The sequence below is a fragment of the Lingula anatina genome, chromosome 2, assembly GCF_051362555.1.
Source record: "Lingula anatina isolate TDL-2025a chromosome 2, LinAna3.0, whole genome shotgun sequence".
Lineage (NCBI taxonomy): Eukaryota > Metazoa > Brachiopoda > Lingulata > Lingulida > Lingulidae > Lingula > Lingula anatina.
The window spans coordinates 29,781,407-29,798,057 of NC_141768.1; the positions used below are offsets into that span (position 1 = coordinate 29,781,407).

At 34.7% G+C, this 16,651-nt stretch overlaps 2 protein-coding genes across 2 annotated transcripts; both read left to right on the forward strand.

Annotated features, from left to right (window-relative positions):
* Positions 1–6: 6 nt before the first annotated feature.
* Positions 7–8,687, forward strand: LOC106168684 (deubiquitinase DESI2-like). Its single transcript, XM_087003839.1, has 5 exons — positions 7–349; positions 1,150–1,222; positions 1,608–1,701; positions 4,227–4,368; positions 5,113–8,687. Exons 1-5 carry the CDS (start codon positions 311–313, stop codon positions 5,269–5,271), a joined length of 507 nt encoding a protein of 168 aa, XP_086859965.1. The 5' UTR covers positions 7–310; the 3' UTR covers positions 5,272–8,687.
* A 1,716-nt stretch (positions 8,688–10,403) lies between these two features.
* On the forward strand, positions 10,404–16,630 carry LOC106166673 (uncharacterized). The gene is made up of 9 exons (XM_087006099.1): positions 10,404–11,199; positions 12,028–12,217; positions 12,443–12,631; positions 13,320–13,439; positions 13,655–13,864; positions 15,252–15,357; positions 15,558–15,805; positions 15,994–16,120; positions 16,345–16,630. Exons 1-9 carry the CDS (start codon positions 10,652–10,654, stop codon positions 16,452–16,454), a joined length of 1,848 nt encoding a protein of 615 aa, XP_086862225.1. The 5' UTR covers positions 10,404–10,651; the 3' UTR covers positions 16,455–16,630.
* Positions 16,631–16,651: the final 21 nt, after the last annotated feature.

Sequence of the window (16,651 nt, forward strand, 5' to 3'; positions counted from 1 at the left end):
GCCATCTATTAGTGGCAAGATCTCGAATAATGGTGACGTTTGTTACAAATCTGGGAAAATATTTCACACAAAAAAGCTGTCATTTCGATATTGAATTTTAAGTTGGAGAGTGTTGTAAAAACTCTGGCGATTGTCTGGTAGAGCTCTGCAAGTACTGTTAAACTCACGGAAAATGTCAAATGTTACCTAGATCTAGAAGTCGGAAGAGATTTGGGAAGGAAAACAAATGAACTGTATTGACGCTGCGGCAGCTTTGTCATATTTATTTAGAATTCTTAGCAGCGTGTTGAACCGGTGTCTGACATAAATAATGGGTGGAGAAGCTGTGGTTATTAATATTTATGATATGGTAAGTATATATTTATGTATTTTATATGCGTGAGCAATCAACAACAAGACATGAAAATAACACTTGACACTTGGAACTAAATTATAATTTAATTGTTTAGAAATATTATGAAAATAGCATCAGTTTGATTTCAGATGCCCTTTTTTTAATTGTTTATTATTTACTAGTAGGTATTTTATTAGAAACCCATGGCCTGTCAAAAAAAGTCTGTAAAGCCCTGTTAAAACGCTTTCAGCATTTCACTGAACATCGCACAACATTTGTATCAAACTTTCAAGTGCTTCATATATCCAAAACAAACCTCTATTTCAGAAAAATCTGAGAGCGTTTCAAAACCAGGCCTAAGGTTCATGGTCCAATCTTAATTAGGCCAGGGAATTATCCGATATAATTCCCTGATTAGGCTACTTAAAACTTCTTGGACCAAGCTTAAGCCTGTTTAAACCACTTTCAACAAACTCTCTTTGCAAATTCCCATCATATGGCTATGTACATGTATTGTTAAAAGCAAATGATCAGCTAGGGGAGCGTAACTGGAGGAAAGGGTCATCTTAGGTGGGAGGAGCACTTCTAAATATACCCTTTACACATACACGAGCAGCAAGATATATTCTTTTGCAAATATTGGGGACCCAGTTGTAATTTAGTTTACCCTGGAATAATGCTCTATCCTGAATATTTGAGACAGCTTGTCCACTAGCAAACAGACAAACATACATGTATACATGAACAAATCAATGCCCATGAACCTGATCAAACCATATTCATACCCAGAAGTAATAACTGTCTTTTTATTTCAGTACTGGATTAATGAATATACCTCTACACTTGGTATAGGAGTCTACCACTCTGGGATTGAGGTGTATGGTACAGGTAGAGATCTATGCAACGTTTTGTTACCAACTCTGTTTATGAAATGAATTATGGGATAAGCCACACTTATAAGTCTGTTGTTTTTTCCAAGTATATATATCAACTAGTATATATATCAACTAGTATATATATAAACTAGTATGTGGTTTTCTTTGCCAAACTGTGTTGAATAAATTTACTTCGAGCTCTGATTTATCAAAATTATTGAAAATCCGTTACAAAACCATTTTTCTTTGCACGTGATGTATGTAAAAGGACATCTTTTATCACATAAAAGTACTGATTTTGCAAGAGTGACTATATATGAAAATTATTTTTTTCTTGCAAGTCTGGAAGTTATATTATAAAATGAAAATGTAACCACAGTTGTTTTATTCTTGTCTAGAGTATGCTTATGGTGGGCATCCCTTTCCATTTAGTGGCATATTTGACATTACCCCAAAGGATGCAGAAGAACTAGGAGAGCATTTCAAGTTTAAGTAAGTAACTCTACCAAAAGTAAAACTGAATGTAATAAAACAAGTAGATGAAACAGTTTGTTAAAATGACATTGTTCAGGTCAGTTTCTTTGATGCAAAACCTGAAGACTAGTTTGATTTTCTATCTTGCCTCAACACAAAATATGATATAATTTAAGACGTCAACCAGATCCTGTTGTTTTTCTCCCTTTGATAACATTTTGTCTCTTTACATGATAATTCACTTTCATATGATTCCATGCTTCATTGACCTTTCCTTGAGTTCATCAACTGAGATGTATTACGCTTCTCGTGTTCTGTATAATATTCATTCCTACTTATCAGTCTTATCACTATAATCCTTAACCCGCAATAACCCTAAGAGCTTCAGAGTAGGATATTGGATCTACATGTAGCGTCTGTAATGTGTTTCATTACTAGTATATCGCATTTTTTATTGGATATCCATAGACATCCAAAGACATAAATTTTTTAATCATGGATTAATGAAGATGGCAATCTTGTCAACAGAAAGTTCTTGGCAATATTGTCAGGAAATCAGACTTTGTTGTACCCCATTATAAATTTGTGTGCTCTGATTAGCTAAATTGTGTCCTATGATATTTATTTTGTTATATAGACTATCCATGTGCACTGATGCTAACTGACACAGAATACCACTAATTAAAGCAGAATAGGATGGAGTTCTGTGTGCAAAAGGCATTAACAATAAAACACTTATAATTCTAGTATATAGAAGTTACAGAATATATTTTGTGAAATAATTTCCTCAAGAAGCAGCAACCATATAGGTTTTAGGTTGTTTCATTCAAATATTGGTATGTGCAGGAGATGAGAAATGTTGGGTATTAGATTTATGCTTTGTTTGGTTTGTGTTTGGTTTGTTAAGAGATTATTTGATATGCTTCAAAACATGATGACTCAATGGGCAATATGACCAAGTGCAGCCCCTTGAAGACTATCTTGTTGTCTGTGGGCTGTGCCTTGGGGTAACTTATTGCCTTCTCAGGTCTGCATTTGGCAATGTTGCTCTCTCAGCCAGTCAGCTTTGTGTAATGACACCAGAAAAAAATATATTTCCACCAGTTTGATTAGTTCAATACTGCTTTCTGAAATGACGGCCGCATTGCAGGATTTGATTACCAGACAAAAGGGTGCTATCAGTGTACTTACTTTCACGTTAACCCAGTCATGGTGTACTAACATTAATGGATACTAGTTTATTGTGAAATGCATGTGGATACCTTAGAGCATACCTCTTCTCACTTGCATTGATCTTGCATCCCAAATATTAGAGGCTTGTACATCTACCAACCATACAGCTTTATTTAACAAGTTTGCAGCATAGAACCAAAGAGAATATATACTGACAGTCAATGAAAACGCATCAGAAAACTTTCTTGTACTTTTGTACTCTTGTCCTTTTTACCGAGAATCCATTCCAACCATATAAACGAGTACAAATGCATTTGTTTGGTCATAAGAGAGCGGGCTGACCACTCGGATGTTTAAAATTTCTGCTTCGGTGAAATTGTGATCAGCTGATTTTGTGATCAGCTGTTACAAAATGTGTTTTTCCTGATTGGTGTGAATTAATCAGGTTCAATATATGGTGATTAATTAAGCCTATTTAAGGTAGTCACCAAATGTAGTATGACACATGACAAAAAACTTTTGTGATGCCACGTCTGACACTGGAAGAGCGACTGCGGGCCCTGAGGATGCTAGAGGCTGGGCAGAACCAAAGAGATTTGATCACATGACCTTGCATTTTAATGATCTTTTTTTTAATGATCTTTTCTGACTTTTATTTCACCTTGTGTGACTGAATAAATTAATGGGTCATATTTCACACGAAAACTGTTATTTTCTTAATGTGCCAAAGGAACTTAAAATATTATTTGATTAATAAATGATGCATTTTCATTGACTGTCAGTATGTATATTCATGATAATGACATTTAGTCTGTTGATTGACCAAATCCAATTTGAACATGTTACTTGATTTAATGGTTTTTACACCTAATGGTGGACGCCAGTATGGAGACACTGTTGGCTAATTTGTTTATTGATTAGTCTTACATGCTGTACTGCTGTGGCATGGACATTCAGTCCAGCAGGCTATTGGTATTGCACCAATGGATATGTATCATATGGATGGATGTATGCATGCATGGCGATGATGCACTAGTGGTTCACCAAGGAAATCTTCCAATTTCACTTCCAACACTTCACTTTAATCCCTTTTAAAACAAAATATGGATTTTGACATGTGCTTCTACTCTTTCCCAATATGCACAGGCACACACATACATATATATATATATATATATATATATATATATATATAATTTCTTAGCATATTTGTCTTACCACTGTTAAATATTACTGCAGGTGTATACAGATGCTATGACAGCTAGATATAGATTATGAAGTGGATTGAACAGTTCTGTAACAATCATTTCGTTTATTATTTATATATGAAAAACCTCACTTTTCACGTGATTTTTTTATTTTGTTTCTAGAGAAACAATCCGGCTTGGCTCTACAGATTTCACACAAGAAGATATTCAGAAAATTGTTGAACAGCTTGGTAACGAATATAAGGGTGACCAGTATCACCTCCTAAACAAAAATTGCAATCATTTTTCATCAGCTCTTGTACAGGTAAGCATTTGGAAGTCCACTGCTTAAAACATCATTACTTCTCACTCAGAAAGTGATTTGTATACCATTTAGTTCTTTAGTCTCTTGTTTGGCAGTATTTGAAATTAGGATTATTTTTCTAGAATTTATTATTATTATTATTATTTTTATTATTATTATTTTTTTTTATTATTATTATTTTTTTTTTTTTGTGAATTTTTCACAAACGTCGTTTTCATGCTGGGACTTTTGGGTCTGAAAGCTTCTGCTTGTTAGAGATTATGTATATCCGTAGTAACAGTCTAGTAGTATGATTAAAATTGGTGGTGATTATGTTGTTAAGGTAATATATCCTGTTGGCCAAGATCAGGTTAAAAACTACTATCATGTATTAAACTGATAATTATAATATTTTCATATAATGTCCATGGACATTATTGGTATTCAGAAAAAGCATGGTCATTTGGCTGATGATATCATATCTGTTCAGTGATTTTAGGGTGAAAGTGCTACTTGCCATCTCTTGATGTTTTCTACTACCTTACCTAATATCAGAAATTTTCAGCAACAAATAGGAACTATGCATGAGTGCTACAGGGCAGTGTCAACTGATTTTCTCAAAATTTAATTCTTAGGCATGTTAACAGTCTCATTATTGAACTAATTAGCTATGTAAAAGTGATTTTTTGACATTTTCTGCTTCTTAACAATATTGAAGAGTGACCAATTATATCTTTTCTTGAACAATATTTCTCTTTTTTTCAGATTCTGTGTGGTAAAGACATCCCTAGCTGGGTAAACAGACTGGCCTATGTGAGCTCCTGTATTCCATTCATAGAAAAAGCAATACCAAAGGAATGGTTGACACCTATGGCCTTAGAACAAAGCATACAGCACAGAACAGCGGAGCAAAATAGACATTAGCAATACACACAGTACCTCAGCTAATATAGCGTTAGTATTGCAGTCAAAACCTTTTATAAGACTGGTTTGAAGTGATTTGCTATGTGTCACACAATGGAATCTATTTTACAGATATGGGATGTGTATTAGCCTCTCCCTGTGCAGAGAATGGGTTGAAATGGAGAGATTGCTGTGCCTCAGACAATCGAGTTCCTGGTGATTAAATGATGTGTTTAAGAGTCACAACAATAGTTATTTGAAGCTGGTTTGAATGGGGCTCAAAATAACCAGTTCCTAGTCACAGAACAGGATACTCTTTCTCAGCATGGTCTTTGAAGAAGGCATCAACCTTTAACCTGCTGTTACAACCAAGACATCTGGTCATATCAATTTATCAAAGTCATCAAATCTATGTAGAGAAATAACAGCTGGCAGTGATCTTTGAGGTGGTCAAAAAAATATATTAATCATGTTTCATAGTACAAGTGATGGGTTGCCAACATTTACGTTCATTTCCCAAAATTGTATATCTGTTGTTTTATCATGTTATTGTTTCAGTTAAAACACCTAATATTTACGAAGGGAATTCACAGCCTAAAATGTGTAGACTATTCATCACTAATGCTTAAATAGCAACCCAGGGAATTTATGTGGAACATAGTATTGGGTTTTTCTAAATGATAGTTGATAGGTACAGGTAGGTTAGTTTAAAGATCCCCATCCCCGCATATTAAGCTCTGTTATGCACCCATTGTGTTCACCTTCAGGTGGGTGTGAGCTGTTGCACCAGTTTATGTTTGCACTCCACTGAGCCAGTTTGAGATAATGGGAGGTTTACCATCATTGCAGCTGTCGAAAAGTCACTGTGTAAAACTGTTGTTAAAGATGCTATAGCAGAATTTGATTTGAAAAGAAATAAGAAAGGGGATAGTCAAAATTATGTAGAATTTGTGAAATACATTCTACAGAATATTTATGCCATCAGCCTAAGCGGATGATAAATTTTTTAAATTACACGGCTGTTAAGGACAGTACTGAGAGTTCAAAAGGAAATGGGCAGTGTTTGAGCTGATAACATTTTGTTAAAAGCATGGTACAAAAATGAAGTAGGTGGTCAAAAGGAGAGGGAAATATTATAGTAAGCATAAAGGCTTCAGTTGAATTTAGAAGAATTCAGTTGAGGTAGATATGGACCACAGATCAGGAAAAAAAAATGGGGCTACTCTCTGGATCCTAATTGCCATACGATTTGGAATAGTAGTACAGTGTGACTGGATGTGATTGCGTATATGTCCTGAAATGCACTGCTGTCACAATCCAGAGTAAACACAGGGTGCTGCCATGATGGATCTGGCTTGAGTGTTAAAATGGGTCAATATACGTATGTGGTGTACAAATAGGTCAGGGGAAACTTAGATTTTTAATAAGCGTAAAGTTTCGAATAAGGCCAGACAGTGTGGAATTTTTAGTCCAAATGAATGCCCGTACATGTATGGCAATTAGGAACCAGAGAGTAATCAACATTTTAATGGATTTGCCTTTCCAACATTAAAATGTTAAAAAGTTTAGTGTTAAAAGAAATAAGTTAGCCTTCTTATTTAGTTTTAATTTATCATTTAAAATGATCTGCTTTTAAAGCATGTAAACCATTTTTCAGTGGAAAAAGAAAACTAGTATATTTATATGAGTAGCATCTTTATATGATATTTGTGGATCTGTAAGGAAATGCTCATTTTAACCCATAAATTCAAATGATGTTATATTTATTTTAGATATTACTACTGGTGCATAATAGTATGGTGTATATGTGAGGAAGAAGCTCAAGAATATTTAAATTTGTACAAGTAACTGTGACTGAAGTAGTTAGTCTGTGTTCAAACTGTTCTCAAATGTAATGAATCTGATTATCTTTTAACTATTTGAGCAAGCTATCACATAATTTATAAAGCATTGAATATTAAGCTGAATTGAGGGGAAATCAGTATTGGGTTCCAGTTGCTTGTTTAGACTTTTTATTTGATTTCATTTTCAAAATTTACTAGTTTGGAAGATAAAGTTAAGCTAAAGGGGGTGCTAGTAGAACTTTGCATTTTTTTTTTCTCATAACGTGAGCCAGACCAAGTTGGATAAAGGTGACTCAAATATAATCCAGATATGCTGTCAGGCCTCCTTGTCCTGGTTTTTACATGAAGCACTGGCTGTCATTAGTCTGTAGGGTTGTAGTTACAAATGGTGCTGCTTGAACATGGTTTATACATGGATATCAACTTGAGAATGATGTTATCGGAACTACATGGATGTACATGTGAATTGATTCACGATGTATATACATGGTCATCAGTTCTTTTTTATCCTACTGTTGATCATGGTGATTTTTCAAGTGAAATAGCAGTTATTTGGTAGATTTTGTAAACTATTTGATACCAGGTGCTTGAAGATATTCAAATAATTTACTGAGTTTGATATATTTTCAACAATAAGTTCACTAACAATTTAAGGATTAAAGAAGTTTTTGGTAGAACTATCTAAAATTAAAGGATGAATGGATGACAAAATATTTAGAAATAAATAAATATTGGGTAATTATGAAAGGCTGATACTCCACATTCAGACCGGACTATGTAGCTTTTTTAGTTTTCATGTTTTGAAAAAGAATTATATAAATATTAATTGGTTTCTTGCTATGTTGAGCTGACTAAATTTGAAATCTGGATTTACTACATAAAGCAGTCACAACAATAATTATAATAAACTGCCAGTATATTTTAACATTTGAATCACATCTAAAGACTGCAATATGCATGTTATTTTATCCTTCGGGCAGAATTTTTAGCAAATACTAGCATGCTCACAAAAAAGAAAATAAAAAGTTGTCAAAATATTTTGCCCTTCACAATTATTATTATTTTTTAATCTAAATTGCTAAGAAACATTTTTAAGGGATTTCATACTGACACATCTTGCGACAGATCTAACCTATGCCTTGTATTTTTAACTTTCAATCCAGCATTTAGATTATTTTGGGGCCATCACTTTGGTATTTACCATTTTTGATAAAGGCTTGTCAGGGCAAACTCTTCTTTGTTTACACATATAAAAGGTTTAATATTTAAGACTTTGAAGGCAAATATTTTTTGTTAAAATCAAGTTTTAACTTTACAAAAGGAGGTTTCATATGGATGTTTATCAAATTAAAAGATTGCAGTGGACTTTGATTGGGATAAACTGATGCAATATATGGTTAAGATGTAGGCTACTTTCTTGAATGAATAGATATAATAAAATTGACATTGGTTTTCATGGAGAGGTGCATATGATTAAAATCTGTTTTATTGTAGTATTCTGTGCCAATAATTTACCCCAGTCATTAATAATTACAGAAACAATTGTTTCATTATTTCGCTACAAAATGAATAAATTCAGGTACTGCAACTTCACAGATCATATTGTTTTCTATTTTCTGTTCTGTATGTTTTAATAATTTTGTAATGTATGATATATATATATATATAAGCATGGAATACAGAAATTCAGAGTCTGATAAAACGCAATATCTACGTATTTCTGGCACCAAACATGATATTAGCCTATGATGTGATCTATGTTTTTGGTCAATCAGAGTGAAGGAAACAACATAAAGATGACTGTCCAATCAGAATAATTATTATTATTCATCTTATTATTATTATTATTCTTTTTATTATTGTATTATTAGTCCAAGTTTCACAATTAATTTTTTGAAAACTTTAGAAAAGGGTATATTGCAACAATGTTCTTTTTGATATAACCTAACTCTATAAAAACACAGAAAAAGACCAGATACCATTTCAACACCCGTGATCTCACCAGGAGTATCCAATTCGGGAACATAAATCCCGAGCTCTAAACTAGAAATCTTGAACTCACGCATTTGCATATATACAATGTTGCTGCAATTCCGTTCCATGACTTGATAATGCACCTGAAGTACCGCCAGGTTTTCTCCTAGGCATTATATCCTTGCATCACTTGTGGATGTTTGAAATTGAATACCAATTGCCGGACTTCACTTTTGAGGGAGGAACTGTCGTATGCTGATGGAAAAGTACTTTTTTTGATCGGGTACGTACGGATAAAATTTAGTCCCAAAATATTACACGTCCCTATAATCCCGTTACCGATAGATACATAAAGGAAAAACTGAAAAAACGTCTTTTTAGATTTAAATACCGATAGATCCGATTTTTTACTGCTGTCCAATATATTTGCGTTCCTATAGATACGACGTCCTCATAAACCCACGTCCTTTAAATCCACATACCTATAGATCCACGTATTTTGAGATCCAAATACCGATAGATCCATTACAGGTATGCTTTTGCTCAAAATGGTTGGTATACTACTCAGTACATAAAATGCACTTCTTTAAAACGACAGTACACATATAAATCCTTTCAGCAATATATTATTCTACTAGATCGTTTTCACACAATACTCAGTGAAAGAACATAAAAAGAACAAAAATGTGTTCTATATTTCACAACGCTTACTGTTCTAGCGTCAGAACACTGTTTAATGCGTTCTCAAAATGTAACATTCGAACACGTAAAAAGTGTTCTGAATTTACATGTAAATGCACGTGTTCTAACAAAACAAAACAAAAAAAGAACATAAAAATGTGTTCTATATTTCACAACACTCAGTGCTCTGGTGCCAGAACACTGTTTAAAGCGTTCTCAAAATGTAATATTTGCACACTTAAAATGTGTTCTGTTTCATGTTTACGACGCGTTCCCGAACTTTAGAGTGTGATAGACGTGTAGACGCGAACGTACATGTATGTCCTGTTTGAACACCTAATAAATATATAAATACATAAATAAATTTATAAATAATAAATATCAGGTTGTAATTAAGTCAGATCACTAAGTGGATCAGTATATTTTATTGGGACGTTTATCTATATGGCGGACCCCTTTTGATCAACCTGGCCAACATGGGATATAAAACAACATCTCCAACGTCTAAAACTCGTGTTTAAGTCAGTTTTGTGTGGTGCCATTTAGGTGTTCGCTAGGAAAATTATAGAATACTACGTGAAATATATATATAGCCCAGGCATTCCATGATGTACTCCGGTAAGCAATGCAATTTCACCATGTAATATTTTGTTCTGACAGTTTTAACAGAATATAACTTGACCAGAATTGTATGAACATCTTTTAATCTGATTTCTGTTGCCTCTGTTTCCAGCCCCTTTCTGTGAGTGTAGATAGAAGCCTCCTTGGAAACGAGGCTTGAACTAGTAGTAAAGGAATAATGTTCACTAAACCAGCTCTGGGCTGATGTAACCGGTGTAAGTCAGTTGTCACGTGATTGTCTGCAATCCTTTGAAAACACGCGTGTGGTATCCTTTCGAAAAATGGGCGTCCACGGACTCCTGACATACTGCCTTGGTCATTCTGAAACTACACACTATTTGGACTTGGTTGAGATAGCCCGTGAAAAAAATGGAATTGAAATCCTTGTGGATTACCTCGCTTTCCGAGCTTTTGTAGTAGGAGCAATTCACAAGGTTCTTGCACTGCAGCAATCAAATCAATTTATTGGGATTTTAGGGGGCGAATATGCGGTCTACGACCAGTACTTCGTAGACTTGATAAAAATTCTCAAAGTAAAGGGAATTAACCTAGTGTTTTTCGTTGATGGATGCAGGGGCACTGGGCGCAACACTTCCAGGTATAAATTCTCGACATGGAGGTCGAGATCTGTAAAATCTATCCAGTATCTTCAAGATATATCTGATGTCTGCAAAGGCGAAAAGCACCTGCAAGACCTGGAGGATCACTTTGTACCCCCGACCCTGGTGGATGTGCAGATTCTGCAAACATTATCAAAAGCGGGTGCCACAGTTGTAAACTGTTGCCACGGAGAGGCGGACACCGTCCTTGCGAAGCAATTGCATTTACGGTAAGAGGAAACTTTTCAGTTTTAGAAACGTGAAAAATAGTTTCCTGCAGTGTCCACAAATTATTTTTTGATTAAGCTACAAACTTAAAATTTGATAAACAGATGAGTAAAGGGCTACAGAGACCTATATGAGTTTGAAAAAACTTTTAAGCCTGTGTCATCCGAGTGGTGATTTCACGGCCAAATTTCATTTTAGAAAGTTCCACATTGAAATGAAGTTATGTCCATGATTGGGAAAATCATTGTTCAGATGCCTCAGTTATAATAATATTACATGAAACTGTAAGGGTATTTTATTTATTGGAAAGAGCTGTAACCAAGTTTTAAAGGATGTTTTCAGTTTTTAAGTATTGAATAACTTTAATCATGGCTTCACATCCCTATTTAAGTAAAATCGGTCTAAGTTTAATTGTGTTAAACATTACTGGTGAATGTGTCTCAATTGGCTTTAATATATCTTGCTATAGGAATCACTTTAAGTGTAACAGTACGTCTAGAGAATACTTTGTATTGTCATTATATAGAGATTAGAGATCAGAGTAAGTTTGGTCAGTCAAGCCAACAGCTGGATTGTCCATGCTGTTTTAGGAGACTCTCAGCTGAACAGATGATCCACCGTCCAACTGGTCCGCGGTTCAACTATGGCCAACCCATGTATAACAGCACATTTTGGTAAGACCTGCTCTGACTGATTAAGGTGACAGCAGAGCCAAAAGAAGACTGGTTAATTTAAAGCCCACAGACACACTGCAGAATATATGCGCCATACAGCAAATATTTGCACATTCTGATTTCAAACTTAAAAGCTTTTAATTAATTTTTTTACAGTCCTAAAGCTTTTGCAGTGCTGAGTAATGATGGGGATTTCTGTGTTATGAAGAGGTGCACATTTATACCTCTGCAGCTGTTTGATCTGGAAGGATATCTGAGGCCAAATTATAAAACTCTGTATCCCAGGGAAATAACCAGTTTGATTGTTGGTATAATAACTCCACAAAGAGTTGTCAAAACTTTGAAGGTAATGTTTATAATAGAATTCTTACGTGGAAAAATGTGGATATTTCGTTGCATTTTGTTCCAAATAATTTATCATTTATTTATGGTTAAAACTTGCAATGTACATTTAAGTAGTAGTAATTGCTTAAAAAGAAAAAAAATGAAATATTCAAATATTATTCACCAAAGAAAAATATAATTCTGTGCACTTTTTATTTAAAAATTATGTCTGTCTTATTGTTTTTAGCTTCCAAACCTTGGTGCCTTGGTGGACCTAGCCATCATACAAGGCAATGACTTTACATCATCATTTATGAGCAATCTGGGTGTGTTGAGGAGTAAATTGAGCATTGGTCATGTCAGCCTGGAGACAATAGCCCAGTGGTTGAGATGGGGTGGCAGTGTGGAGAAAAATGAAGGACTGAGAGAAGATATGGTAAATGCATGTGTATTTACTATGTTACTTTATAGCTATATATATATATATATATATATATATATATATATATATATAGTTTCAGAGCTGATTTGGACCAGCTTCCATCCTTTTTAATTTTTGTATGTATGCATATCACCATCTGCATTTCATTGAAAAGTGTTTGATTGACTCTGAGGCTTAGCTAATCATGAGTATATTGATCATACTGCTACATCACATGTCATTCTGTGGAACCGTGCAGATAACTTAAGCCCCATTCACACACAGCATGGCAATGTGTACAGTGTATACTTTTGACTGTATTTCAAACAAGTGCCATTTGGATACACAACAGTATCAGATTAAGTTTTTCACAACATGTATGCAGTTTTTACATTTTTCCACTGGACATTTGGACCAGCATGCATATCAATTAGCAGTAATTTTACCAGTCTGATACCAAAAGGGAAACTGCACGTTGGGCAACGTCCATGGCCTGAGACTTTTCAGAATCACTATACTTGCTTGAATTGTAGCAAATTCTCAGGGCACTTTCCTTAAAAGAATAGAAGTGAATATTTTATATATTTCAGTCTTGGGGAGTATAATGCTGAAATGTGCCCACATTTTACAGTGGCACTGGTTTTATCTTATAAAGTTTTCAAATTTACCTCTCCTTATAAGTCAATGTTTAAAAACTTTTTAGAGAACAAATTCAAGTTTCCGTGAGGCAGTTCATTATACCAAGAACTTCTACAATCTGACTATGCCCCCAGACGGAGCGTGTTATCCTCAGACTCCATTGTCTGTTTTCTTGGAAAGCCAGGTGATTGCATTTTTGTAATTCCAATTAAGAATTATTTAAAAAATTTTAATTATGTAAAATATTAACATCAATTTTGACATCAGTTATTTGAAAAATATTGCCACTTCAGCCTCTTGTTTTATACATATTTTTATCAAAAACCTAAGTATATGCAAGTATCTCAGCAGATGATCAAATTGTTTCTTTAACCATGTCTTCAACTATTTAACTTCAAGGTACGTAATGGCCATCTGCCCAGTTCCGTACTAGCCATGCATGGCAAGGTATATTGGCATCACTCTGTACTGGAAGACATACAGGGACCAAGCATTGAGATGTGCATGTTGGGACTGAGACGCATCATCTACAGAATGGTACTGCCCAGTGGTCAAGTGGCTGTCCTGGAATATGGAAGAGTGCTGAGCCCTCAGTTTCAGGAGATAGAGGTTGAGTAGAACATAGAAAAGCCAGGCCCGTAGCCAGGGGGGTTTTGGGGGGTTCGAAAGAACCGCCCCTTTTGTCAAGAAAATGTCCATTTTGGGTAAAATTTGATCTAGGTACACATAAGTTTCATTGTAAAAGGTCCACTTTTTCAGAAAAAGAACCCCCCTTGTGAATTTGCTGGCTACGGGCCTGAAAGCTGTTGATTATATGGTACATCGGAAACAGGAGGATGGGCGTTAGATGTAGTCTGTTAATCTGATTGCATTCAGCAAGTGTCCCAGTGGAGTTAGTGTGCATGAGCTAGGTCGCCAAAATTCATTGTGAGCACTAGCTCCATATAACAGATGAGATAGATTAAAGTTATAATTAAAGCTATATGTTTTATAAAAGTTTGATCATGGCTTAATCATACATAATATTGCCAGTATTAAATGAACTGTTGTGTTCATTGATAATAACTTAGGGACCATTCCCACAGATATTTGATCGATCTATCTCCCTGGGGAGTCTCACTAAATTGCTATCAACTTAACTGGCTTAAATGTCAGTCACGCCTAGTAAGCTGTTAGGGAGTAATTATCTTTACACTCTAGCTGATTCAGTAGGCATGACAGACATTTAAGCCGGCAAGTTGAAAGCAATTTAGTGAGACTCCTAAGGGAGTTAGACCTAAAGATGGATCGATCTAGGCCTGGGAACCCAGACTTAAATATGAAAAGTATGCTGAGATGGTAGTGCGTATTGATTGGTTGGAAAACCAGAATATGTTGTGAAGATAGATGCACCATAGTGTACCTGCTGTTGTGAAAAATAATGCTTGTTTGAAATAAATTAATCTGCTTTGAACTGTTTGGCACCCCACAATAATTGTCATTTTTGTTGCTTTGTAAATTGGTGATATATCATATTGCAATGTATCTTCTGAACTAAGTAAGATATTATTATGAAAATTGGCATGGTTGATGACTGTAGGGTGTGAATCACAATCTGATACCCATGTTTGATTTTTATTGGAATTGTTAGGAGATATGACCCCCTAATTGTGATGTTCCATTATTCCGTCTCCTTACTGATAATAAAATCATGAGAATTTCCTGGTGCCATGTTGTAGTACTTACTGTTGTGATTAAATAGGTGTGAAAATGGCTGGGGGGGGGGGGGGAGATCTGTTTGAAAGCAATGTTACGTAGTTTTCATCCCCAAAATGCTCTTGTTACATCATCAGCTTGCATAAGCAAATTCACCCCCAATGTATTTTTGATGCAACAGATATGTCTCATGATAGACAAGTTTGTTTTTTGCAATATCTAAGCAGATAAGATAAAAAAATCTTGACGTGAGAATCTCCCTAAAATTGGGAATATATTTCATTTTGCTTTCTTTTTCTAGGTGACAGCTGCTTTGAATATCAACTACTTGAGGGCAGATAAAGTCATCCACTGCAACACTGATGACAAATTCAAACTATTTCACCATATTATGACCCACATGGAAAGTGAGTAGAAAGCTAGACTGTCAGTGTTTTTAACATACAGATTAATTTGTTTAATCAGTTTGCTGACATAAGCTTATTTTTGCATTTTTTTATATTATTTGTGCACTGCACTGCTGAAGTCTGTCACTGTCAAATATTTGAAAGTTAGTTCTCTAGGATATTAGAAGTAGTGATGAATACGTATTTAAATTTCATTATAGGTGAAAGCAAGTTTGAGAGTTTCTTTCAACACTTCGGTCAAAGAGAAGGCTTCATTTGCTATGTTTTGCGATACATTTTGTTGTTGGACACAGTTATAACTCCAAGCTTGGATCTACGCTGCTCAGAGTTTGATGCACTGTTCGCTGCAGTGTTTTGTCTCTTGTCACATCAGAACATTAGTTTTACAGGTGCTCCTATTTGTATTAGACCCAGCATCAGATGTATCACAGTGGCCAATTGGTTTCAGGTACTTATCCTTCCCTTTCAAAGAAAAAATATGCATCCTTCCTGTTTCCTTCTGTCAGTGATCATTATTTTAATTAATTAGTAAAAATAATTTCGAATTACCATTATGGTTTAAAAACATTCATATAATATGTTCGTTTATTTCTCTTACTTTTTCAGATGACTGATATTATACTGCTTCCATTTCAGACAGTGTATCTCTATGCATACAACTTTATTGGTCGACTGTTAAATATGGCGGAGGAATTCCCTCAGCCATTAGAAGTCTTCAGTGGCATAGTGTTCACAAATTTTTACATGGCTTTAAACAAAAAAGGTCATTTTTAAATTTGTAAAAAAAAATTTTGAAAAATTTCCATCACACAGAACTTTGATCATTAATCAGCCATTAACAAATTATTAAGCTTAACTGCAGATGCTGCTTCGACATCACTCCTGAGCAATAACTGTCATGTTGATAAGAAATTCTAGGTCCCATTATTTATGCCTGATGTGTAATAAACGTTGTAATTTTGACAATTTCTACACTTTCTATTTCAGGGACAAAACATCTGCTCCCAGGAGTTGTTGAAAAGATAGATTATGAAAAGAAAGAGATTCTGGCAGCTCATTTTGACAAGCATGCTGCCATTACACAAGGTTTAGTTTGAATGATCTATGAGGTTAGATGGCAACTTGTAAAACCTCGATGTTAAAATGAAGTCTGAACATTTTTTAAAGAATTTGATGCAAATAATTAACTGGAAGTGAAACAGTTGATAAAAGATTTGAAGCAATGTTCCACAGGACTTTTTTTTTTGGGGGGGGGGGAACTTCAATGCATCAAAATAACAGTTGTTTCTGTTAA

Excerpts from the sequence above, each read along its gene's own strand:
- LOC106168684 (XM_087003839.1), top strand. The coding sequence starts at position 311 with ATGGGTGGAGAAGCTGTGGTTATTAATATTTATGATATG. Across the intron at positions 1,223-1,607 it reads GATTGAGGTGTATGGTACAG|AGTATGCTTATGGTGGGCAT; the intron begins GTAGAGATCTAT and ends ATTCTTGTCTAG. Across the intron at positions 4,369-5,112 it reads TTTCATCAGCTCTTGTACAG|ATTCTGTGTGGTAAAGACAT; the intron begins GTAAGCATTTGG and ends TCTTTTTTTCAG.
- LOC106166673 (XM_087006099.1), top strand. The coding sequence starts at position 10,652 with ATGGGCGTCCACGGACTCCTGACATACTGCCTTGGTCATTCTGAAACT. Across the intron at positions 12,632-13,319 it reads AAGGACTGAGAGAAGATATG|AGAACAAATTCAAGTTTCCG; the intron begins GTAAATGCATGT and ends AAAACTTTTTAG. Across the intron at positions 13,865-15,251 it reads CTCAGTTTCAGGAGATAGAG|GTGACAGCTGCTTTGAATAT; the intron begins GTTGAGTAGAAC and ends TTCTTTTTCTAG.